The 21,186-nt window shown below is 31.9% G+C and overlaps 3 protein-coding genes and 2 non-coding genes across 5 annotated transcripts; 2 read left to right on the forward strand and 3 right to left on the reverse strand.

The window, feature by feature from the left end:
* The first annotated feature begins 1,953 nt into the window (after positions 1–1,953).
* On the forward strand, positions 1,954–5,173 carry LOC122588192. Its single transcript, XM_043760316.1, has 4 exons — positions 1,954–1,958; positions 3,258–3,884; positions 4,285–4,463; positions 4,578–5,173. Exons 1-4 carry the CDS (start codon positions 1,954–1,956, stop codon positions 5,171–5,173), a joined length of 1,407 nt encoding a protein of 468 aa, XP_043616251.1.
* Positions 5,174–6,235: 1,062 nt separating this feature from the next.
* On the forward strand, positions 6,236–8,900 carry LOC122588635 (multidrug resistance protein 2-like). The gene is made up of 4 exons (XM_043760791.1): positions 6,236–6,602; positions 6,769–7,395; positions 7,486–7,658; positions 8,164–8,900. The coding sequence occupies exons 1-4, from the start codon at positions 6,529–6,531 to the stop codon at positions 8,778–8,780; spliced, it is 1,491 nt and encodes a 496-aa protein (XP_043616726.1). The 5' UTR covers positions 6,236–6,528; the 3' UTR covers positions 8,781–8,900.
* A 301-nt stretch (positions 8,901–9,201) lies between these two features.
* LOC122587177 (multidrug resistance protein 2-like) lies at positions 9,202–12,620 on the reverse strand. The gene is made up of 4 exons (XM_043759271.1): positions 12,336–12,620; positions 10,688–11,269; positions 10,447–10,619; positions 9,202–9,957 (listed from the first exon to the last, which is right to left on the reverse strand). The coding sequence occupies exons 1-4, from the start codon at positions 12,341–12,343 to the stop codon at positions 9,359–9,361; spliced, it is 1,362 nt and encodes a 453-aa protein (XP_043615206.1). The 5' UTR covers positions 12,344–12,620; the 3' UTR covers positions 9,202–9,358.
* A 3,726-nt stretch (positions 12,621–16,346) lies between these two features.
* TRNAS-AGA lies at positions 16,347–16,428 on the reverse strand. The gene has a single exon. It is a non-coding gene; the product is annotated as a tRNA-Ser (tRNA).
* Positions 16,429–17,502: 1,074 nt separating this feature from the next.
* TRNAS-AGA lies at positions 17,503–17,584 on the reverse strand. The gene has a single exon. It is a non-coding gene; the product is annotated as a tRNA-Ser (tRNA).
* Positions 17,585–21,186: the final 3,602 nt, after the last annotated feature.

A 21,186-nucleotide genomic window follows, 5' to 3' on the forward strand; every position in this document is an offset into this window, starting at 1 on the left:
TTTTTTGATTTTTTTACAATAAAATTTTCTTTTTTTATGTAATATGTTTTTATTATATTATATTTTTGTATAGGACCACTAATATATATATATATATATATATATATATATTTTAGCGCTTATATCTGGTTAAATATTTATAAACTTATGATATTATAAAAATTTAACATGTCAATAATTATATATGTTTTCTAGCGTATTACGCGGGTAATAATCTAGTAACTATCATATTTCTGATACTTTTTTAAATAATAGTTGTTCGTCACTTAGGATATCCAAAACTTCTTTTTTTTTTTTTTTTTTATCATTTTTTCGTATCCATATCATATTTAGCCTTATTACATTCATATTATATTGATTTTGCTTTTATGTAATAATATAAATCAGAGATATAATGTTGTTTACAAGTTTGCCATCATATGTATTTATAAGATAAACTTAAAAGTGCAATGTTTTGTGATCTTGAAATTAGAAAATGGATGAAGAAATTAAGGTTTAAGTTGGAATCATTCTCTTATAAATCGATCCTTTATGTAAAAGATACAGGAGACAAAAATTGAAAGTAAATTGTATGTAAGTCAAATAAAATAGTCATTATTATTATATGAACAATAGGACAAAAACTAAGTTATTCGTATTATTTTAATAAGCCCTTTAAACAATGAGCTAAGTATGCAACATAAAATATTACTTGATTTTATGTTTGATCGTACATTATATGTATCACTTATCATGGAGCCCCAATACATCTTCTCGATCTAACTAGCACGGTATCCGCGTAATGCAGCGGTGATAGCCGTGATAGCGGTTGATGATGTCGGCAATGGGTGGTCATGGTGGCGATTATTGATGGTGGTGTCAATGTCGAATGGTGCAGGTTGATGTAACTGTAAAGGCGATGATGGAAATATTTAGAAGATAAAAGACCCATATTGTAAATTAATTTATTAAGGACAAAATGGTTATTTCACAACTCTTTTTTTCAACAAAGAATGTATAATTTTTATATAGTAATATAGAAGTATAAATGTAGTACATTATATTTGGAGCTTGTTAGCATAGTATTACTAGTACAAAACTTCCTTCTTCGACATTCTCCAAATTAATAATAGAGTTAGTTACTTAAACGATACCTAATATTTGCTCGATATTGCTAGTTTATACCTAACATTTAATTATTACTTAGATCATACCTAACTTTGTAAAAAGTCGACTCGGACCATACTTGGACCAAACTGTCGTTAGTTGACAGTCAAAAACCCCCCATCCTTTGACTCTACTTTCTTTTTTCTCTTTCTTTAAACTAAGGATGTTATGCAAAAAAACATGGTGGCCGGAAACTTCAACAATTCACCGGAAAACGTAGAAATTACCAATTAGATCATGCATTTGGTATGAAAATGATCTAATAATTAGAGTCCGCACAAACATTGACCAACAGTTTTCTGATTTGAAGTTTCTCGGAAAACTCACAAACACGCATGAGAATCTAATGGTTAATTAACGGCGGTTTGGTCCAGGTATAGTCCAAGTGATCCGAGTTATAACTAAACGTAAAGTATAAAAACAACAATATCGAGCAAAACTATTTAAGTAATTAACCTTTAAAAGTATGTTTACTTATTTGAATGATAAAAAACTACGAGTACTATCGAAAAACAAAAAACAGAACAATAAGTTGACACACTCACGTGGATCCTGTTTCAAACTAATACGAGTAACAGATCTTCGAACATCCAAAAAGTCAAACATCAAAAATCAAAGTCTAACCAAATACCCATAAATCTCAATTTCTTTCCTATATAAAATTCCATCACCAACTTCTATTTATGGCATCCATTTCCGATGGATATTTTTAGCACATGGTTTATGCTATGAGAATACCACATAGCATTCATTAATCTATATCTACTATCTTGTTTATCAAACATATCAAATCTATACTTCTGTACAATGAGGTGCGTATCGGTTATCTACGGTTATAATATTGTCTTTTTTTTATATATTTTTTTTGTATGTTCATCTATTTCCATCTTCTTTAGTTCTAGTTGTTTGATTAGCGTATAGAGGCCAGATTAATCTACGTTAAATTCTTGGTGACATTTGTTTTTTCTAACGTCAACTGGTTAGTGATATATGGTTTATTATTACCTCCTTGATTAGAAGTTATGAATAAATAGATTTGTCTTCTATTCTAATGTAGACTTCTATTAAACATGAAAGTGAGCTATATATTTAGAGAATGTGAATCAAACAGAAAACTGGGGTAATTGTGTGTTTGTTGGTCCCAAGCTCAAAGTTTTCGTAGATAACATTACCGTGGTATAAAGAAGAAAGAAAAATGATTACTCGACTTTACTCGAAAACTATTTTGAAGTAGTATCAACTATATATTGAAGGTTCGGTTTGGGTCAAAACTTTGGCCCATACCTAACCATCACTCCTATCAAAAGTAGTATGGGCGAGTTGAATGCTAACAAGGAATTGTATTCATAATTTTTTTTCCAAAGATACACTGTTGCCCGTTGCCGTGAAGGTTAAAACGTCAATTAACTTATACAATTTTATAATAACTAGGTATATATTGTCTACACGTTACATCAAGGTTGAAGTTTATTATTTAACTCGTTTTTGACTTTATTACATTGTTTGGTGAAGATTATAATTTTTTAGAAAAGAATTAGAAAACACAACGAGGTATTAATAAAAATCTTTATATTAAAATTAATTTGCTTATGGAATGTGGTGATTAAGTTTAAAAAATATTAACCGAATAGTTAAGGAAGAAAAGAAAACAAATATGATCAAGAAATTTAGTAGCAACCATATGCCGTGTAATTAATGGATTAGAAATGTTTTTAGGCCTATGAGTAAGACATATGTATTATTCCTTTTAAGAACATTTGGAGTATTATGTGTAAATTGTGAGAATAATTTAAGCTTTTCCAATCTTTATAATGTAAAGCATACTATAAATAAAAGATCATAAACTCGTTTATAGATTGGTTTTTAGGAAGACAAAATTACAATTGTTTGCTAATTGACAGTATGCCTTGGTTGTTAATACCGAGTTAGGGTTGTGTAAACTCATGTATAGATCAGTTAGAATTTTACTAATAGACAAAACTACAATTCACTTGTTTGCTAATTGACAATGAGGAATAATTTGGCCCTTTGAATTACACTCTGAAATAATTGCAAATTAGACCCGAGACTCTGGTGCATACGCCTTAAACGTTACATTTGGATGATCACAGGCCACGAAGAGTTTTTGGGATTTCTGTTTCTTTGATTATAATTAACTTAGCCTCTATAATGGAGCATGCTGACGAGAATCTTCTTCCATCTGTATATAAAGAAGTAAGTGAAACGTTTAAGGCTGGACCAACTAATCTGGGCTACTTAACGTTTATAAGAAACTTCGTTCAAGGTCTAGCATCTCCATTGGCTGGAATCTTGGTACTAACCTATCCCCGACCCATTATTCTTACAATGGGCACACTTTGTTGGGCATTATCTACATTTGCTGTTGGTGGTAGTCGCTATTATATCCAAGTTGCTTTTTTACGGGCTATTAATGGATTTGGATTAGCAATTGTTATTCCAGCTTTACAATCGTTTATAGCTGATACTTATAGTGATAACGTGAGGGGGACAGGGTTTGGATTTTTGAATCTTGTTGGATTGATTGGTGGCATGGGTGGTGGTGTGGTGGCTACTGTCATGGCTGGTCATGAGTTTTGGGGGGTAGCCGGATGGCGTTGTGCTTTCTTTCTGATGGCCGGGTTGAGTTGCTTGATTGGAGTTCTTGTGTTCTTTTTCGTTGTTGATCCAAAAAGGCTAACTACAGTTGATGGTGACACAAAAGAAATTTACTCTGAAAGGTATCAAAGTTTCTTAAAAATATTTATGCAAATGTCATAATATAACAATATAAATGCCTAATAAAATTGATTATTAGGAGGATATATTAGGAGTATTAATCATTTTCCAGAAAGTATTTGAAATCTATTCATGCCCATATGAATAGTTATAGCTTTATTTGACCTGCCCCCTGTCCCATTTTGACAAGTTATAATGGTAAAAATTGTGAAAACAAGGCTTTATATGGTCAAATTAACCTATAATGACCTAAATGAACATAGAAAAGGACTCGCTAGTCGCTGCCAAATATCAGGAGTTCGTTGGATACCCTTATTTTGATGTTCTAACATTACCCCAAATATTTATTAGTAGTGTTCTAGTCATTTAGCTATGAATATGTTCTAATTGTTTCTATTATAGGAATGCATTGCTAGAACAAGAGCATGAGTCTGGTTATGGTTCTATTTGGGTTGAATCATGGAAAGCCATGAAACTCGTGATAAAAGTTAAAACATTTCAGATTATTGTCCTACAGGGTGTTGTTGGTTCATTCCCATGGACTGCCATGGTATTTTTCACTATGTGGTTCGAACTAATTGGTGAGTCTGTATGTACCCTTTTTTGGTCACTAAAGTGGTGCATGATTTTGTAACTTAAAAGTACACTAATATAAACTTGATAACTTAATAAGTTATTTTTCTTTAAATTTTAAGGTTTTGATAACCAAAAGGCTGCAGCTCTTGTGAGTCTTTTCGGGATAGGAACTGCTTTTGGTTCACTTCTAGGAGGGATTATAGCGGACCAGTTGTCAAAGATGTACCCTTATTCGGGCCGAGTTATGTGTGCACAATTCAGTGCAATCATGGGGATCCCTTTAACCTGGTTTCTCTTGCTAGCAATCCCACAATCAGTCGATAATTACTTCATATATGCAGTCACACTTCTTTTTATGGGCCTTACAATAAGCTGGAATGGGCCTGCTTGCAACGCACCAATGTTTGCAGAAGTTGTCCCAACCAAACACCGAACCATGATCTATGCGTTTGATCGTGCATTTGAAGTGTCATTTTCATCCTTTGCTGCTCCCATTGTGGGGATCCTAGCAGAGAAGATTTACGGGTATGACTTGGAAACTGTAGACCCCATATCTGAGTCCAGCAGCAATGCGTTAGCGTTGTCAAAAGGGCTTTTTGTGATGATGGTTCTTCCGTTTGGTATATGTTGCTTGCTGTACACCCCTTTGTATTGGGTTTTCAAGCTTGATAATCAAAATGTAAGAATGAGTTCTATAAAAGGAGAAGTGATCTAAACCCTTATGTTGTTTTGAATGATATGTAAAATGATGTACATATATATATGTAACATAGTTGTGTCGAATGGACTCATTTTATGTTATGTATTTAGGTTAAACATAGATGAATATATTGTTTGTATTATTAATATTTATATTGTACTATAAAAATATAAAATAACGAGTTGGATACCGACTAGTTTATAGTTTTATGTTTCATACGAAAACTTATATGTAAAAGTATTTAGCCGAATATTATAGTGGACTAAAAATAAGCCTCAATGTAGCTCAGGTTATAAGTGATACGAGTAATTGACTAATTGTTATCATGAGGTTGGGTAAGGTATTATAAAACAAATATTAATGTAAGACAAATAAAATAAAATTTTAACCCTTAAATTATGGTTAAATTGATGCATTAAGATTCACGAAGTAATTGCTGTATGATGATTTTCATGATGCACAATGATTTTCACTAAAGAAAAACATATTGTTGTATTTGTTTTACTTTAATACTTATTTTATTTTACCTAAAACCATGTTATCATATATACTTTTGCCTGTTTATTTAAATGCGTCTCAAACAAGCACACAGTCGTATTTTAGCTATTGAGTTAAAAAAATAATTGGGAATGTCTTAACCCGGATATCATAAGTGGACATCATCTCATCTTAAACAAATTTTAAATTAAGAGAAAATAATAGTTTTTTTAAATTAAAAAATGAAGTGATTAAACTAAAATTTTTTATAATGTATTCTAAATAAAAGTAAAGATTATTTATCTTATTACATGATTTTATTTTCTACCTAATTATCAAAAAAACAAAGTTATGTTACTTACCAATTACCATATCATTTTGTTTTTCCTAAAAATAAAAATTCACTTTTAAAAATGTAAAAGGACAAACTCACAAAAGAAAAGAATATATTGGAATTATACCCACGTGGATTGTTTAGATCTACAATACAATATAGATTAGATTATAGATCTCCTCGGCTTAATCAACCCAAACCCAACGAAACAATAAGACAAAAGTCAACGATCAAATTAGTTTCAATCAAAAATCAAAAAGGAAATTATAACATGTTATTTTTTCTTTTTCATTAATAAATTACAAATCTTAAACAAGATTCATTAAAGTTCTTAAGCGCAATCAACTTCGTAATTAACCGGTTATACATTCCTAGATAGATAGATAATCCTTCCCGGGTCAACCACCAAAAACTGCCACCAAATCCCATCAATCTTTTTTCCAAATAAACTGGAAAAATATATACACATACACATTATATATAAATATCTTCCTAAAAATATAAATGGTTAATATTTGGTGGCCTTAATTTCAATCTCAGCTTTTGTTATGAGATAGAGATGAGAATACGTCCTAACGTTGTGAATCAATCTCAGCTTTTGTTACCTAAACCCACCAATCTGCATAACATGAAGTAAGTTGTTTTATTCATATTTATATGGCTTTATATATCTTGTTCCTTTTATTTTTATGATTACTATTTAGTTAGTTTCAGTTGCATTATTATAAAATATTTGTATGTAGTGTTTTTATTAGTAACTCATACAAAATTTACGAATATGAATTTTTGATGATGTTAGGACACGAAAACTTTTTGGGGTTTCGCTTTCTTTGATTATTATCAATTTGGCTGCTATAATGGAGAGAGCAGATGAGAATCTGCTTCCATCGGTATATAAAGAAGTTAGCGAAACGTTTAATGCTGGACCGTCTGATTTAGGGTACTTAACGTTTATACGAAACTTTGTTCAAGGATTAGCTTCTCCAATGGCTGGAATATTGGTGTTAACGTATGACCGCCCCACTGTTCTTGCAATGGGGACGCTTTGTTGGGCGTTATCAACAGGGGCAGTTGGTGGTAGTCATTATTTTAGTCAAGTTGCGTTTTGGCGGGCTGTAAATGGATTTGGGTTAGCTATTGTGATTCCTGCATTGCAGTCGTTTATAGCTGATACTTATAGTGATAGTGTCAGGGGGATGGGGTTTGGTTTTTTGAGTCTTGTTGGGATGGTAGGTGGTATAGGTGGTGGTGTGGTGGCTACCGTTATGGCTGGTCATGAGTTTTTTGGGGTACCTGGATGGCGGTGTGCTTTTGTTTTGATGGCGGGGTTAAGTTGCTTAATTGGGTTTCTAGTGTTTTTGTTTGTTGTTGATCCTAGAAGGTTAACTAGCGTTGATCGTGATGTGGGAGAGAGTTACGCTGAAAGGTAACTAAATCTTTCTTGGATTCTTTTTGGTAATGTTTATGCCTTTAGCCCTTTAGGTGTGAAATAATTATTTTTCTTTTTTCGCTTTAGGAATGAATTGTTGGATAGGGGACGTGATTCTGTATCTGTTTGGGCTGAGTCATGGGCTGCCATGCAAGCTGTGATGAAAATCCAAACGTTTCAGATCATTGTCTTGCAAGGTCTTGTTGGTTCGCTCCCATGGACCGCCATGGTGTTTTTCACCATGTGGTTCCAACTCATTGGTGAGCATGTATGCTCTTTTCTTCGTTATTATATGAAATTTTGAGCTTATGTTAGTATGACTTGACTAGAGGTAGCAATTGTGGTCCATTTACCATGAATGGGTCTGGGTTCGGTTATTACTTCTAATCAGTGAAACAAGTAAAATGGATCTTATTTTCTTTACAGGAGAATGGACAAACAGATCGAGAGAAAAAAAAAGATATTCTGATGCACACAAGATATAACCTTTTAAATCATCCTCTTCAAATCATTTGATTATTAGTACAGTTACTGTAATATATTTGTGGCCTTTGATATATTAAAATTGGACAACAGTTTAAGTCAACATAGCCCAGCCCATACAAAACTAACCCCTTTTTACCCAAACGGCCAAACCATTTGACCAATACCCAACCCATCCATGTTAACAACTTTTACCAGAACCTACATCTAAGCTTGGTCCTGTTTCAGTACCTACCATCTTACAAGATGGCATTTTATTTTTATTGTTCTTTTGATTTTTAGGTTTTGATCACCAGAAGGCTGCAACTCTTTTGAGCCTTTTCGGGGCAGGGTGTTCATTCGGTTCACTATTGGGTGGGATCATAGCAGATCGATTGTCTCAGATCTACCCTCATTCTGGTCGAATCATGTGTGCCCAGTTTAGTGCCATCATGGGGATCCCATACACTTGGTTTCTTCTACGAGTAATACCACAATCAGTAGATAGCTACCTAATATTTGCAGTCACACTTCTTTTTATGGGCCTTACAATAAGCTGGAATGGAACTGCATGCAATGCACCCATGTTTGCAGAAGTGGTTCCTGCCAAACATCGAACCATGATATATGCGTTTGACCGTGCCCTGGAAGGGTCATTTGCATCCTTTGCTGCACCTATTGTTGGGATCCTAGCAGAGAAAGTGTATGGGTATGACGTGAAATCTGTGCAAACAACCATTGGGTCTACGAGAGAAGCACTAGCACTGTCGAAAGCACTTTTCTCAATGATGGCGATTCCTTTTGGGATGTGTTGCTTGTTCTACACCCCGTTGTATCAGGTTTTTAGACGGGATCGTGACAGTGTGAGAATGGCTACCCTAAAAGAAGAAGAAATGATCCGAGTCACCAATTTGTTTTGATTAGAATGTGTACTAATAGCGTGAATGTATCATAACTATAACACAAACATATAGACAGTTGAGTTCAGTGTTTATTTTGACAAAATATATGAATACGAATGTAGTTCCCATTTTTTTTTATATAAACAAAGTGATTTGTAACTTTAATTCAAAGTTTTTTAAAGTTAACAAGGTAAAATCTAAAAACCTACAAAGTGATTTATCAACTGTATAGCCACAAAGTGATTTATCAACTGTATAGCCGCTAACAATACGTCGTTTGGCTGTCTAGTGACTGACTCAAAAACATGATTAGACATCTATTGATCCGTTTGTGCAGTTAGCATTAGATGCTGGGCAATTTAAGATCAAAAATTAGAACTTGTGTATGAGTGAAAATTACAAAGATGGAAAAACAAAAGAAACAAAATGCATAGAAACATAATTTAACTTCTGAGAGCCTTACTATGAAACTTGATCATGAGGTATTACAAATTGTTCTCATCTAAATGTAATTGGCCATTTTCAATGTTCATGTTACATCGTTACAGTTTTAGTAGACTCACTAGTGTAACATACAGTTTAACTAGAATGGTTAATCAAATCATTTCTTCTTCTTTTTGAGTAGCCAGTCGCACACTGTCTCGATCATGCTTAAAAACCCGATACAGTGGAGTATAGAACAAGCAACACATTCCAAATGGAATCGCCATCATTGAGAAAAGTGCTTTGGACAATGCTAATGCTTCTCTTGTGGACCCTGCTGTTGGGTTCACTGATTTGGTGTCATACCCATAAACTTTCTCCGCTAGGATCCCAACAATTGGTGCAGCAAAGGACGAAAAGGAGCCTTCCATTGCACGATCAAATGCATAGATCATGGTCCGGTGTTTGGCAGGAACTACTTCTGCGAACATTGGCGCGTTACATGCCGTCCCGTTCCAGCTTATTGTCAGGCCCATTAGGAAAAGTGTGACCGCAAAAATGTGGTAGTTGTCTACTGATTGTGGGATTATCCGTAGTAGAAGCCATGTGTATGGGATCCCCATGATTGCACTAAATTGTGCGCACATTATTCGACCAGAATGAGGGTATTTTTGAGACATCCGATCTGCTATGATCCCCCCCACCAGGGATCCAAAAGAACAGCCCATCCCAAAAAGGCCGAAAAGTATTGCAACCTTTTGGTGATCAAAGCCTAGAAAAGAAAAAGAAAAAAACAGAGATATAGGTCCTGAAGATTAGAAGGAAATTTTCAATTAAACAACTGTTTATCATTTATGGGAAATGATGCCTGCTACCACAAGCAGAGAACTCCCTGCTTTTCCCTCACAATCAATCCACCATAATTCCCTAATTTTTTTTTATTAATGGTAGACAACTGTGTACACATTGAAATACGGCGGATCAGTATGTACAATTTTTTCATATTATCAGTTTATCAAACATATTTAACACATCAATGCTTTTGAAATATAAAAATGGATGTAAAATTGTTTGTCATAGATCAGTTACACACGCTTAAAAAATGACTTATTTTGACCTGACTCCTGCCTGTTAACCAAACCGTCTGACCTACCCATATTATAACCTCTACTTTGAACCTGACCACAGGTAGATGATTTCGACAAGCATTTATGCACATTAAGAGGCATAAAATAATACTGAAAAACACGTACATGCTCACCAATTAGTTGGAACCACAGAGTGAAAAATACCATGGCAGTCCATGGGAGTGAACCAACAAGACCCTGCAATACGATGATCTGAAACGTCTTGACTTTCATCACACCTTTCATGGCTATCCACGACTCGGCCCATATTGAACCAGCTTCAGAAGTCCGGTCCAAGAGTTCATTTCTAAATAAAAAAGGAAGTTAAAACATCTGAATGATAAAAGACAGAAAATCTACTAAAAAACTTGGTACCTTTTAGGATCAATGACGAACATGAATACAAGACACCCAATTAGGCAACTTGATGCAGAAATCAAAATGAATGCACAACGCCATCCAGGTACCCCCCAAAACTCATGACCAGCCATAACTGTAGCAAGCGCACCACCACCTATACCGCCCACCTTTCCAACAAGACTCAATAGCCCAAACCCCGTCCCCCTCACACTATCGCTGTAGCTATCAGCTATAAATGACTGGAGTGAAGGTATCACAATCGCCAAACCAAATCCATTTACACCCTGCCAAAAAGCAACCTGACTGAAATATTGACTGCCACCCATAATACCTGTTGATAACGCCCAACAAAGCGTGCCCATCGCAAGCACAGTAGGACGATCATAAGTTAAAACCAATATTCCAGCCAATGGAGATGCCAACCCTCGAACGAAGTTTCTCATAAACATTAGGTAGCCTAAATCAGATGGTCCAGCATTGAATGCTTCACTCAATTCTTTATACACAGATGGAAGAAGATTTTCATCGGCTCGCTCCACTATAGCAGCCAAGTTAATGATAATAAGAGAAAGAGAAATCCCAAAAAAAGTTTGTGACCTGTCATCATCAGATTTCAAACAAGAAATCCATGTTAATAATAAAAACAATACGAATCATTCACTTAAAGCTTATCATAAGTGAAAACTTGAATCATATTCAGCATTTGGTTTAACAGACATGAGCCTAGCACGTAAAGCATGTATAACAGATATCAATCCTACCCGCATAACCACTTTTTTTTAACAAATAAAACTGCCTGCCCTTAGCCAACTCCAGTAAAAAAGTCTTCGGTATCTTGAGAACTATTTTTCTAACATATGTCCCAAAGGTATTCGTTAAAGCACATTCAATGACGTAACGATTCAATTAGATACGAAATCAATCCTCTTAATATGATAAGAATAAGATTTCCTTAATGTGTATTAAAGGTTACTTTCTTTAAATTCAGAATGTTTAATCAAGATTGATTACTCTACTGGTCAGTTGAGCTGACCCATATTGGCCCGTAACAGAAAAGTACTTTAAAACAGCATTATTACTCAAACCCGATTTACCTGTTACACAATCTAATAAGCGATCCGTCCTATTTGCCACCTCTAACTTTATCTTTTGCATTCAACTTATCTGCTTTTTTTTTTTTCCTGAAGCAGCTCAACTTGTTGTGTTAATTGTGACTTCGTATAGTAGGTGACCCATACAAATATTGACCCGACATGACACTAGGGAGTTAAACCTGTCCTAATTAATTAGGCGTGTGAGAACCTCTTAAAGTTTTCGACTTTATAGAGGTTCTGGCCTTACCAGGGGCCTAAAGTAACATGTAACTGGGAATATACATTTAGTCCTAACTTGGAAAGGAATATGTTGTGTCTGTGTGTGTAAAAATATCTATATATACAGTATCATTTTGTTAAACTTAACAACTACAGGAAACATATAAGCATTCAACACATAATTTGTTTCGTATCCAATAAAAGATGCAAATAAAAAGATAAACAACCTTAACATATAGCATATGGAATTCATTTCAAAGATAGTTGACTTGAAAATGTAAAGAAAGCAGCAACAGAATTAAAAGAACAATTAATATATATATATATATATTTATATATATGATACTCACTTCATCATGTCACGCAGGCAGGCAGATTGATTCAAGAAAAGATTGTTTAGATAATGATTGATGATCTAAACATTTCGTATCTCACTCTCCGTCCCAATATTATTATAATTGAAAAAAGCACACACACACGCACACTTGTTGTTATAGTTTGGAAACGTGAGATGGAAAAACGGCGACAACTGGTTACTAAATTTGCGTTGGACAATTTGATTGGGTATTCATTGACAATTAATTTCTCAGTTCATGTTTTGACTACTCAACTTGCAAGTGCCATACAAAACTTAGAGAGGAATCTATCTATATACGGAGTATCTTATTATTATTATTATAAAATCCTTATATCGAAGCACTCCACGTGACTAATTTGATTTAAAATGAATTACACTAGTACGTAATTTACATGAATTATCACTTTATATATCAAACTTTAATTTTGTGCATTGATTTTCAAATTCAATGTGTTGTATGTATCTGAGTATATATGTAGCAGTTATATTAATTGTTACTTATAAGTTTTTAATTGGTCAACTATATATAGTATACAACATATAAAAGTTCATTACATACAATACATAAAATTAAAATTCAATATAAATTATGACAATTCATGTAAAGTTATTTAAATTTTAAAATATTAATCCCTATTTAAAAGGAATTGGTTGATATACTGCATTGATACTTGTGAAAAATCAATGGTTAACTTCTATTTTTAAATCTCTTTCGTAAGAATCACATTCTCTCAAGACACAAACCCCCACGACCTCATGGTGGTCAACTCATCTAAGAGTTGGTAATCAATCTTATTATATACATGAAGAGAGTATGAAAAAATAATTAATCTTCTTAATAATTTACTAAATATTTTTCTAAATCATCAAAATATGATATGCAAATTTCATTATCTTTTCTTATTTTATCTTATATTTTGTCACATGTTATAATTTTGAAGTTAATAATAGTATCTAACTTTAACATAAACATGAGATGTTTTTACTTTTACCCCAAATCAAAAGATTGATTTAAAACAACCAGATGTTATCTTAGAGTCGGTTTTTTTCACCAAATGTAAATATTATTAGGTTTGAATTTATTAATTTTCAAAACATCTACTATATAATTTTTGCAATTTGAATTGAGACTTATATAATATTAAATTTCCAATTTAACAAAATCTCTACATATTGTTACTAGAAAATGTGCCATTGATGTACATTAGCCCAGGGGCGGATTTAGCTTAGAGGCAGTGTGGATAACTGCCCTCACTTCGATTTTGGTAATATATAATTTTAAAAATTTTTTTTAGAAATATAATTGGATATTTATCACTATAATGCATGGAAGCATATTTTATATAGTTAAATATTTATTGTTAAAGGCATAACGGGTTTCTATGGTGTTTGTGTTACAGAGATAAGATTACAGGGATAAGGGAGAGAGATGACATATTTTCAAAACATATCTTACATTTTAGCATTTGTTTCTTTTAAACTTTTAACGGGGTGTTTGGTTTGTAAAATATTTTTGAAGTAATTGGAATATATTAAAGGAATTAGAATTTGAAGGAATTAGATTTTGAAAAAGTTTTAAAACTTGTCATGTGTTTGATTGACAGAATTCAACGGAATTTAACTAAGTAATCTGAATTGAAATTATAGAAAATGACAAAATTACCCTTTATTACATTTTTATGATATCTTAATAAAATATAAATAATAACAATTATGATAACAATAAAACTTTAATTATAATAATAATATAATAGTTAAATACAAATTAAAATAATAAAATTTATATTAAAATAAAAAAATCATAATAATTTAATAATTATAATAATTGTTATTATATTAACTAAAATAAAAATACAAATACAAATTAATAAATAAAAATGTTAATAAAAATAAATAAAATAATAATGATGATAAATAACTATAAAAAATATTAATAATGATAAAATATAATTAATAAATTTTAATAACAATAAAATATTTATATTTATATTACTAAATATAATTAAATAAATAATATCATGATAAAAAATTAATATAAATATAAATAAAATAAATAAAAATGTTAATAATAATAATATAATAATGTTAATGATAAATAATTAAAAATAATAAGTATTAACAATAATAATTACAACAATAATAATAATATACTTACTAACTAATAATAAAAATGATAACATTAATAAAAGTATTAAAAAAAGTAATAAAAATAATAGTAAAAAAATAAAAGTTTTAATCTTTATAATAAAATGATAATTAATATTATATAATAATATTTAAATAAAAACAATATTAAAAATAATTAAAAAAACTAATTAATAAAATTAATAATAATAAAATTACTTAATAATAATAATAATAATAATAATAATAATAATAATAATAATAATAATAATGATATTTTAGTCAAGCATATGAATTCCAATGTAATTCAAAACTTTCCTTTGCATATATGAGGAATTTCAAATTCCATGATTTAAGGAATTTGGTGGAATGTTTTAAATTCAATTCCATCAAATATCCAACCAAACATATTAAAAGAATTAAATTCAAATTCAATTCCAGTGAATTCCAATGATTCCTTCCAACCAAACATCCCTTAAATAGTTGAATGAAGTAGTGATATTGACCTCGTGACTTTTCCGACCGACCCTTAAATGTTTTATGTATGGTTTTTGTTTTAAGAGAAAATATTAAAGTAATAACAATAATTCAACACCTTACCCTTTCTTTCTTTTTTAAAGCCACTATTTTCAAAATCTTGTTACTTGATATCGAACGCTAATTTTTTAATTTTAATAGTTTTTCTTAAAAATACAAAAATGGACATGAAAATCAACTTCTAGCTTGAGTATGTCCCAAACATACAAAGAATAATTTGGTATCTCTATACAATTTTAGTAGAGATATCTTCGAGCTACCCATTTTAGTCATCAAAAATCTAAATTCTCCCTAAGTATAACATACAACTTCTAAATTCGCCCTAAGTAGCCGAATTTGTTTTAAGTTGTTTAGCGAGAACACGTACTACGTCTAAAAGTTGAAGGTGGTAGCGTATGACGTCCATGATAGTTGTGTAATAAATGGAGTTACCAGGTATTATGTTATAAAGTTGATTTTTTTAATTCAAGTTTTTTGTTGTTACATTTATCCATATGTTTACATTAAAGTAGAATAATAGTTGTAACTATATATGAGTATTATTTACTAGTTGGGTATTCACATAGTGCAACGGTCCTTAATATTTCATGGAAGAACCGGTTGTTAATATAGTTTAGCAATTTTGTTGTTAAGACGCCCAAGATTTATGTATCTAAAAACCGAAACAAATGTCAGGAATGGATCCTTCCCGTGTAGAAACTGCTCCCGTTTGATAATGTTATAGAAGTGTTTAGTGACATCTACCAAAAAAAAAACTTTTTTAAATATGTAAACTTGATAACCTTTTAGTAAATATGTGAATGTGCAGATGAAGGGAGTGTTATACACTTTTGAATAACTTTAAAAACTTTGAACCAATATAATGGAGATGCCTTCGACTTTGCGGACACCGACGAGACTTTCAGTCGACTCTCAAGTCTTTTGTTTTATCTATAGCCCATGTTTCCTATATATCAAAAGTTAGCTTTTTCGTCAAGTTCATAACTTAATATAAGTTAAAAAAGATTGAGAGATGATATTTCTACTAAAGTTTATTTTGGTTTTCATACTACAAATGATTATTTTAGGACTCAACATAGATCAATTGTACCTCTTTAGACTAAAGTTATTTTCAATGAGCAGATTTAGTATCAATTATTTTCTTTGTATAAATTGTATTGTATGTAAACATTACAAACCAAGGGTGAAGTGTTGAACCAATATATAAAGTATTAAGTTTATATTAGTTCAACTTCAAAGGAGCAAATTAGCTAAGACTAAAAAAAATAACCACGTGATTCACAAGATAAAACAGGTGGTACCAGGTAGGAGCCTAGGATTATACATAAAAGTAAATTTGCGTCGTGGACGGCAGGATTCGAACCTGCGCGGGCAAAGCCCACATGATTTCTAGTCATGCCCGATAACCACTCCGGCACGTCCACATTTTTGTTTGACTTCTTAAGTCCTCATTATAGAAGGCATATCCAGTATCACTTTAGAATATCATGTTGTTCAAACAAAAAGAACCGAAACTGAACAATATATAAGATCACAATATCTAAGCCCACTTGATCATAGATGATTATTTACTAGTAATATTTATTAGTGAACAAGCTAAGAAATCATAATTGCAAATTTATATCAAATATAAAACAAATTAGCATGAAGTTTGTAAGTAAGAAACAAGTCATGCTATTTTCATTAAAAACATTCAAGTAAACATACCCATTACTTTCAAGTTACAACTTCATTTGAGGTATCAGACTATCGTACCTTAAAATCTAAAAGCATACGAGATGAAGCTTGATAAGCTGGGTGTCTGGGTCTTCAGTAAATAGGAATTCCAGTGGCCACCATATACTAAAGGTTATCAGCATTCACTAATCCATATCCAAAGATAATTACTACAAAATTAAAAAAATATACTATAACTAATAACTAAACTGGCCCTTAGAAGTACATATATTGCATTCTATGTCAATGCACTTTGTGTGAAGAACACTTACATTAGAAAAAAAAAAGAACCTAAAAAACTATACCTCTGGCAACTAATTAACCTGTTTCGAATGTTCTAGATCAAGAATGTCATGACTAAGAAACACAAAGTGATTGGCATATTTTATGCATCTTTGCATCTATTTATTTCCCTGTTTCTGCAAAGAATAAAAGTTGACGTATTTGATTTTAAAGCAACTATATGAAATGCATCTCGTACCATAAGCTGCACCGTCCCATCCAAGAACCAAATGTACGTAAGAATGTTACACATCCCCGCAACATATAAATTTCCCTGCGTCTCGAATCAATTGTATCTTTGATCTTTAGCATAGAAATATTATCAATGAGCTGATTTAGTATCAATTATTTTCCTTGGATCCATTGGATCGTAGGTAAACATTGCAAACCAAGGGTGAGGTGTTGAACCGATGTATAACTTTATATATTAGTTCAAAAGAGCAAATTAACTAAGACAAAAAATAATAACCACGTGATTTATGAAATATATGAATATCTGTCGTGGACGGCAGGATTCGAACCTGCGCGGGCAGAGCCCACATGATTTCTAGTCATGCCCGATAACCACTCCGGCACGTCCACCTCTTTGTTTGACTTTCTTAATTTCTCATATATAACCATAAGCAAAGATGAATACATAGTTACTTATTACGAGTAGTATTGAAGTTCCATATATAGCCAGATTGAGATTACTATTTATATTTCTTTTATGAAAGATATATATGGTTCAATATAAAAGCATTATATATCCTTAGATCAATAGTTATTATATAATTAAAACTTGAAAGAGTATAAATATATAGATGTCATATATCTTTGGGTATCGGTAATATTTATTTTGCACCATTAACATTTTATTGATAGAAGCTGAAGTACTAGTATCTGGAAGACTATGAAGAACAATCATGTTCATAGTTAATCCAGCGCTAATTCCAAACAATATACCCCAATCTAAACTTTCACCAGTGGTTCTCTTTCCTTGTTTCATTGATGTCTTCCTTATCTCATCAATGACGAACAACACACAAGCACTGTCAAGTTTTCATATTCACTTAGCACGTGTCTGGACGCCCTGAACTTAACCTTGCTAAGTTTAAGTTGTAACTCCACGTGGTCGAGTATAGCTCGACCACCTGGACGGGCTATCCAAAAGAGCAAGTTCCAATCATTATAATTAATTTCGTCTAGCTAGCTGGGAAAATGCATACACCAACACTTCCTCTCTATATTATCTGAGACCATCTTTAGGAAAATGCATACACCACATGTCATCGGGTCTGTTTGGCAAGGGGATTTTAGGGGCCTTTAAAGGCTTAAAAGCCCTTAGCTTTTAAAAAATAAGCTCCTTTGAAAAATATAGCCTTGTTTGGTAATACATAAGAAATCAAAAGCCCTAACCCCGAAAAACTCCTAAAAGCCCCAAAAGGTCTTTAAAATAAAAGCTCGTAGGAAGAGAGTTGAAAAAAAAAACCTCAACCCCTAGTCCCAGCCTCAAGCCCTTAACTACAACTCCAAGCTTTTGTACCAAACATACCCATCATCTCATAATTAGAAGGATTATTAGGCTATTTGGTTAGAATGATTGATCATTTCCCTAATGGTATTATAGAGTACAAGAAATAAGTTTGTAAAAGACTAAAAGTGAATTGTGAATGTTCTTATAGCCTCTTCATTACTGAATCATCTCGAATACCACTAAGTTGTTATAGTAATTGAATCAAGTTGAGATTGAAATCTGAATCACTTCATGAATTATTAATTTCTATCAAAGAAACTAAAAAGGAATTTGCATATCAAATTTGAGCCCATGTTTTTCCTTCTTTTTAAAGGATGTGATTGAATGACACAAGAATGTAGGCATATAGCTATGGGAAGTTGGGAACTGGCATGGGAATTGGGAAGGAAGGTTCAGAAGATATTGAAAGGAATAATGTTCGTCGGTGTCTTCGGAAAGCTAAGAATGTAAACATGTTCGAAAAGACCAAAGACACCGTTTTTCAAGAGGTTAAGACGTTGGACTATCTTTGATGTAAAAGTAGATCTCAAAATCATGCGATTAATTTGAGTGCTTGGTTCGATTTCAATTTTGTGTAACTCGTGTATTTGACTACTCGTTTGGAGAGTCGGTTTTGTGTGAATAATAGATATCTTTTTTTATATATATAAAAAAAGCACCTTTGGGCCGGGTAATCACTTCATGAATTATTAGGGGACTTCTTAGATTTTTAGCGTGTCACATCATTTTTTTTTTCTCTAAGAATATCTTAGACTGAAAGTAGTGAGGTGGAAATAAGGGCGAACTGTTTTGGGTAGAATTTTTACTACTAGGATCCTGATAATATTTACACCTTGGGCTTGTAGAAATATTGTTTAATAGTCCGATATTGTTTAAAGGATCCTTAGTATTATCTTAATTAAGAATCTTAACTATATTATCTTATTATTTCAATACAACAGGATCTTGAGATCATTAAGATTAATGTCATTACAAACGAACATATATCTAGTACGAAATATATTGTGTGCAGGACTGAAATATAAGAATTAAATAATATTTACGATATGAAGAAACAAGCTTCAACGGATATTTTACCACTTCAACCACAAGAATCGGGACTGATATATGTTTTATCATGTGAGGAAAAGCTCTCAACGGTCATCTACACCAATTCTTCAGTGTGGAGAGCAAGTCCAAGAAGATTCCAAATATTTCGGATATTTAGTTCAACGTCTAGCTCTATATAGATGAGTACATCTTCAGCAGAAAGGGGAGACAAACACACAACTGAAATGACTAATTAATCAATACAAAGCAACGTCACTACTTGTTAATCTTTTTTTTTTCTTTTGATCATTGTATTATAATCCTAAACAATAAATACTAAAAGAACATAGGTAGGATCGATTGAATCCTCCCGGGGTTTTTTACCTAAGATTTGTTAATTGAATCAATGGTTTTTCCTCGTCAACAAAATTCTGGTGTTATTATCTTTGCTCTTATTTTCGGGATCATAACATTGATCTTTAGTATTTTATCTTTATCTTCAACTAATTTCTTGCTTTATTACTGTATTTCTATCTCAAAGACTTTCTTAAACTCTTTTTTCCCAAAACTCATATTTTGCATTACTATATTTAATAAAAAAAAATTTTTTGTTCGAAGATCTTAAACATCTGACCTCACTTACAAATATTAGGTCAGAAAATTATCTTAAATCCTTTTACAAAGTTATCTTAGGTAATTTTTGTCCGAAACACTAACCATGCTTGGATCGCCGCCATGTCGCCGGGAACACCACCCCCGCTAGGCGATCCGCGTTTTAAGCGACTTCTACGGGTTGCTTCAATTGCGTTTGACCGACACGAGGTTCCATACAAACACCCGTTGATTTTTACTCTTTTATAACAATATATCCATTTTAATAATGTATATATATAAGATATATATATATATATATATATATATATAGATATTGTGTGTGGACACAAAAAAATGAAATACAAAAACTAACCGCCGGAAAAAATGGAGTATGACCGGATGTGTACAACGGTTGAATATATTGTATTTCAGATCAATTTCTAGGTATAATTAATTGGTTGTTTTTGTTTTTTCTTTTTAAACCTGCACTTTTAAAATCTTTAAAATCTACCCTCCATACCAAGTATATTCTATATACAAATATATAAAATCTTATTATTATTTATTATAATTATTATTAATATTTAAAGTAAAATGTATTTTCAACTTTAATATAAAATGTATTTTCAATAATAAACTTAAAAAAAAAACTTTAAATTAAACCATTAGTCCACCCCACCATTTAGGCAACTCCATTCTCACTTTTTTTTTTCAGGCAACCGATGACAACCCTCGGTTGTCACATGTCGTTCTCTGGTGCAAGTAGTCCAACCCCCGACAACTTTACTCCTCTTAGCGTAAGAACCTCTTCTGCCTATAAACTCATTTCTTACCCACTTTTTCCCTTATTATATTACTATGTATTTCATATTTAACAAAACACATATATTAATAAACACTTTTATTCATATTTAAAAAATCTTACATTACATTAATCAATAAAAATAAAATACGTCTAAAACATTAAAGACTATTCGTCGTCATCATTGTCTTAGTTGTCATGATATCATTATTGGTTTTGTTGAAGTGAAACCAGTTCATCAAA

The sequence above is a fragment of the Erigeron canadensis genome, chromosome 2 (assembly GCF_010389155.1).
Source record: "Erigeron canadensis isolate Cc75 chromosome 2, C_canadensis_v1, whole genome shotgun sequence".
Classification (NCBI taxonomy): Eukaryota; Viridiplantae; Streptophyta; class Magnoliopsida; order Asterales; family Asteraceae; genus Erigeron; species Erigeron canadensis.

What these genes read in the sequence shown, in the direction of transcription:
- LOC122588635 (XM_043760791.1), top strand. Translation starts at nt 6,529, where the DNA reads ATGAGAATACGTCCTAACGTTGTGAATCAATCTCAGCTTTTGTTACCT. An exon ending in GGAGAGAGTTACGCTGAAAG is followed by an intron (nt 7,396 to 7,485) that starts GTAACTAAATCT and finishes TTTTCGCTTTAG; the next exon opens with GAATGAATTGTTGGATAGGG. An exon ending in CATGTGGTTCCAACTCATTG is followed by an intron (nt 7,659 to 8,163) that starts GTGAGCATGTAT and finishes TTTGATTTTTAG; the next exon opens with GTTTTGATCACCAGAAGGCT.
- LOC122587177 (XM_043759271.1), bottom strand. An exon ending in TTCGTCATTGATCCTAAAAG is followed by an intron (nt 10,620 to 10,687) that starts GTACCAAGTTTT and finishes TTTTTTATTTAG; the next exon opens with AAATGAACTCTTGGACCGGA. An exon ending in TCTGTGGTTCCAACTAATTG is followed by an intron (nt 9,958 to 10,446) that starts GTGAGCATGTAC and finishes TTTCTTTTCTAG; the next exon opens with GCTTTGATCACCAAAAGGTT.
- LOC122588192 (XM_043760316.1), top strand. An exon ending in AAAGAAATTTACTCTGAAAG is followed by an intron (nt 3,885 to 4,284) that starts GTATCAAAGTTT and finishes TTTCTATTATAG; the next exon opens with GAATGCATTGCTAGAACAAG. An exon ending in TATGTGGTTCGAACTAATTG is followed by an intron (nt 4,464 to 4,577) that starts GTGAGTCTGTAT and finishes TTAAATTTTAAG; the next exon opens with GTTTTGATAACCAAAAGGCT.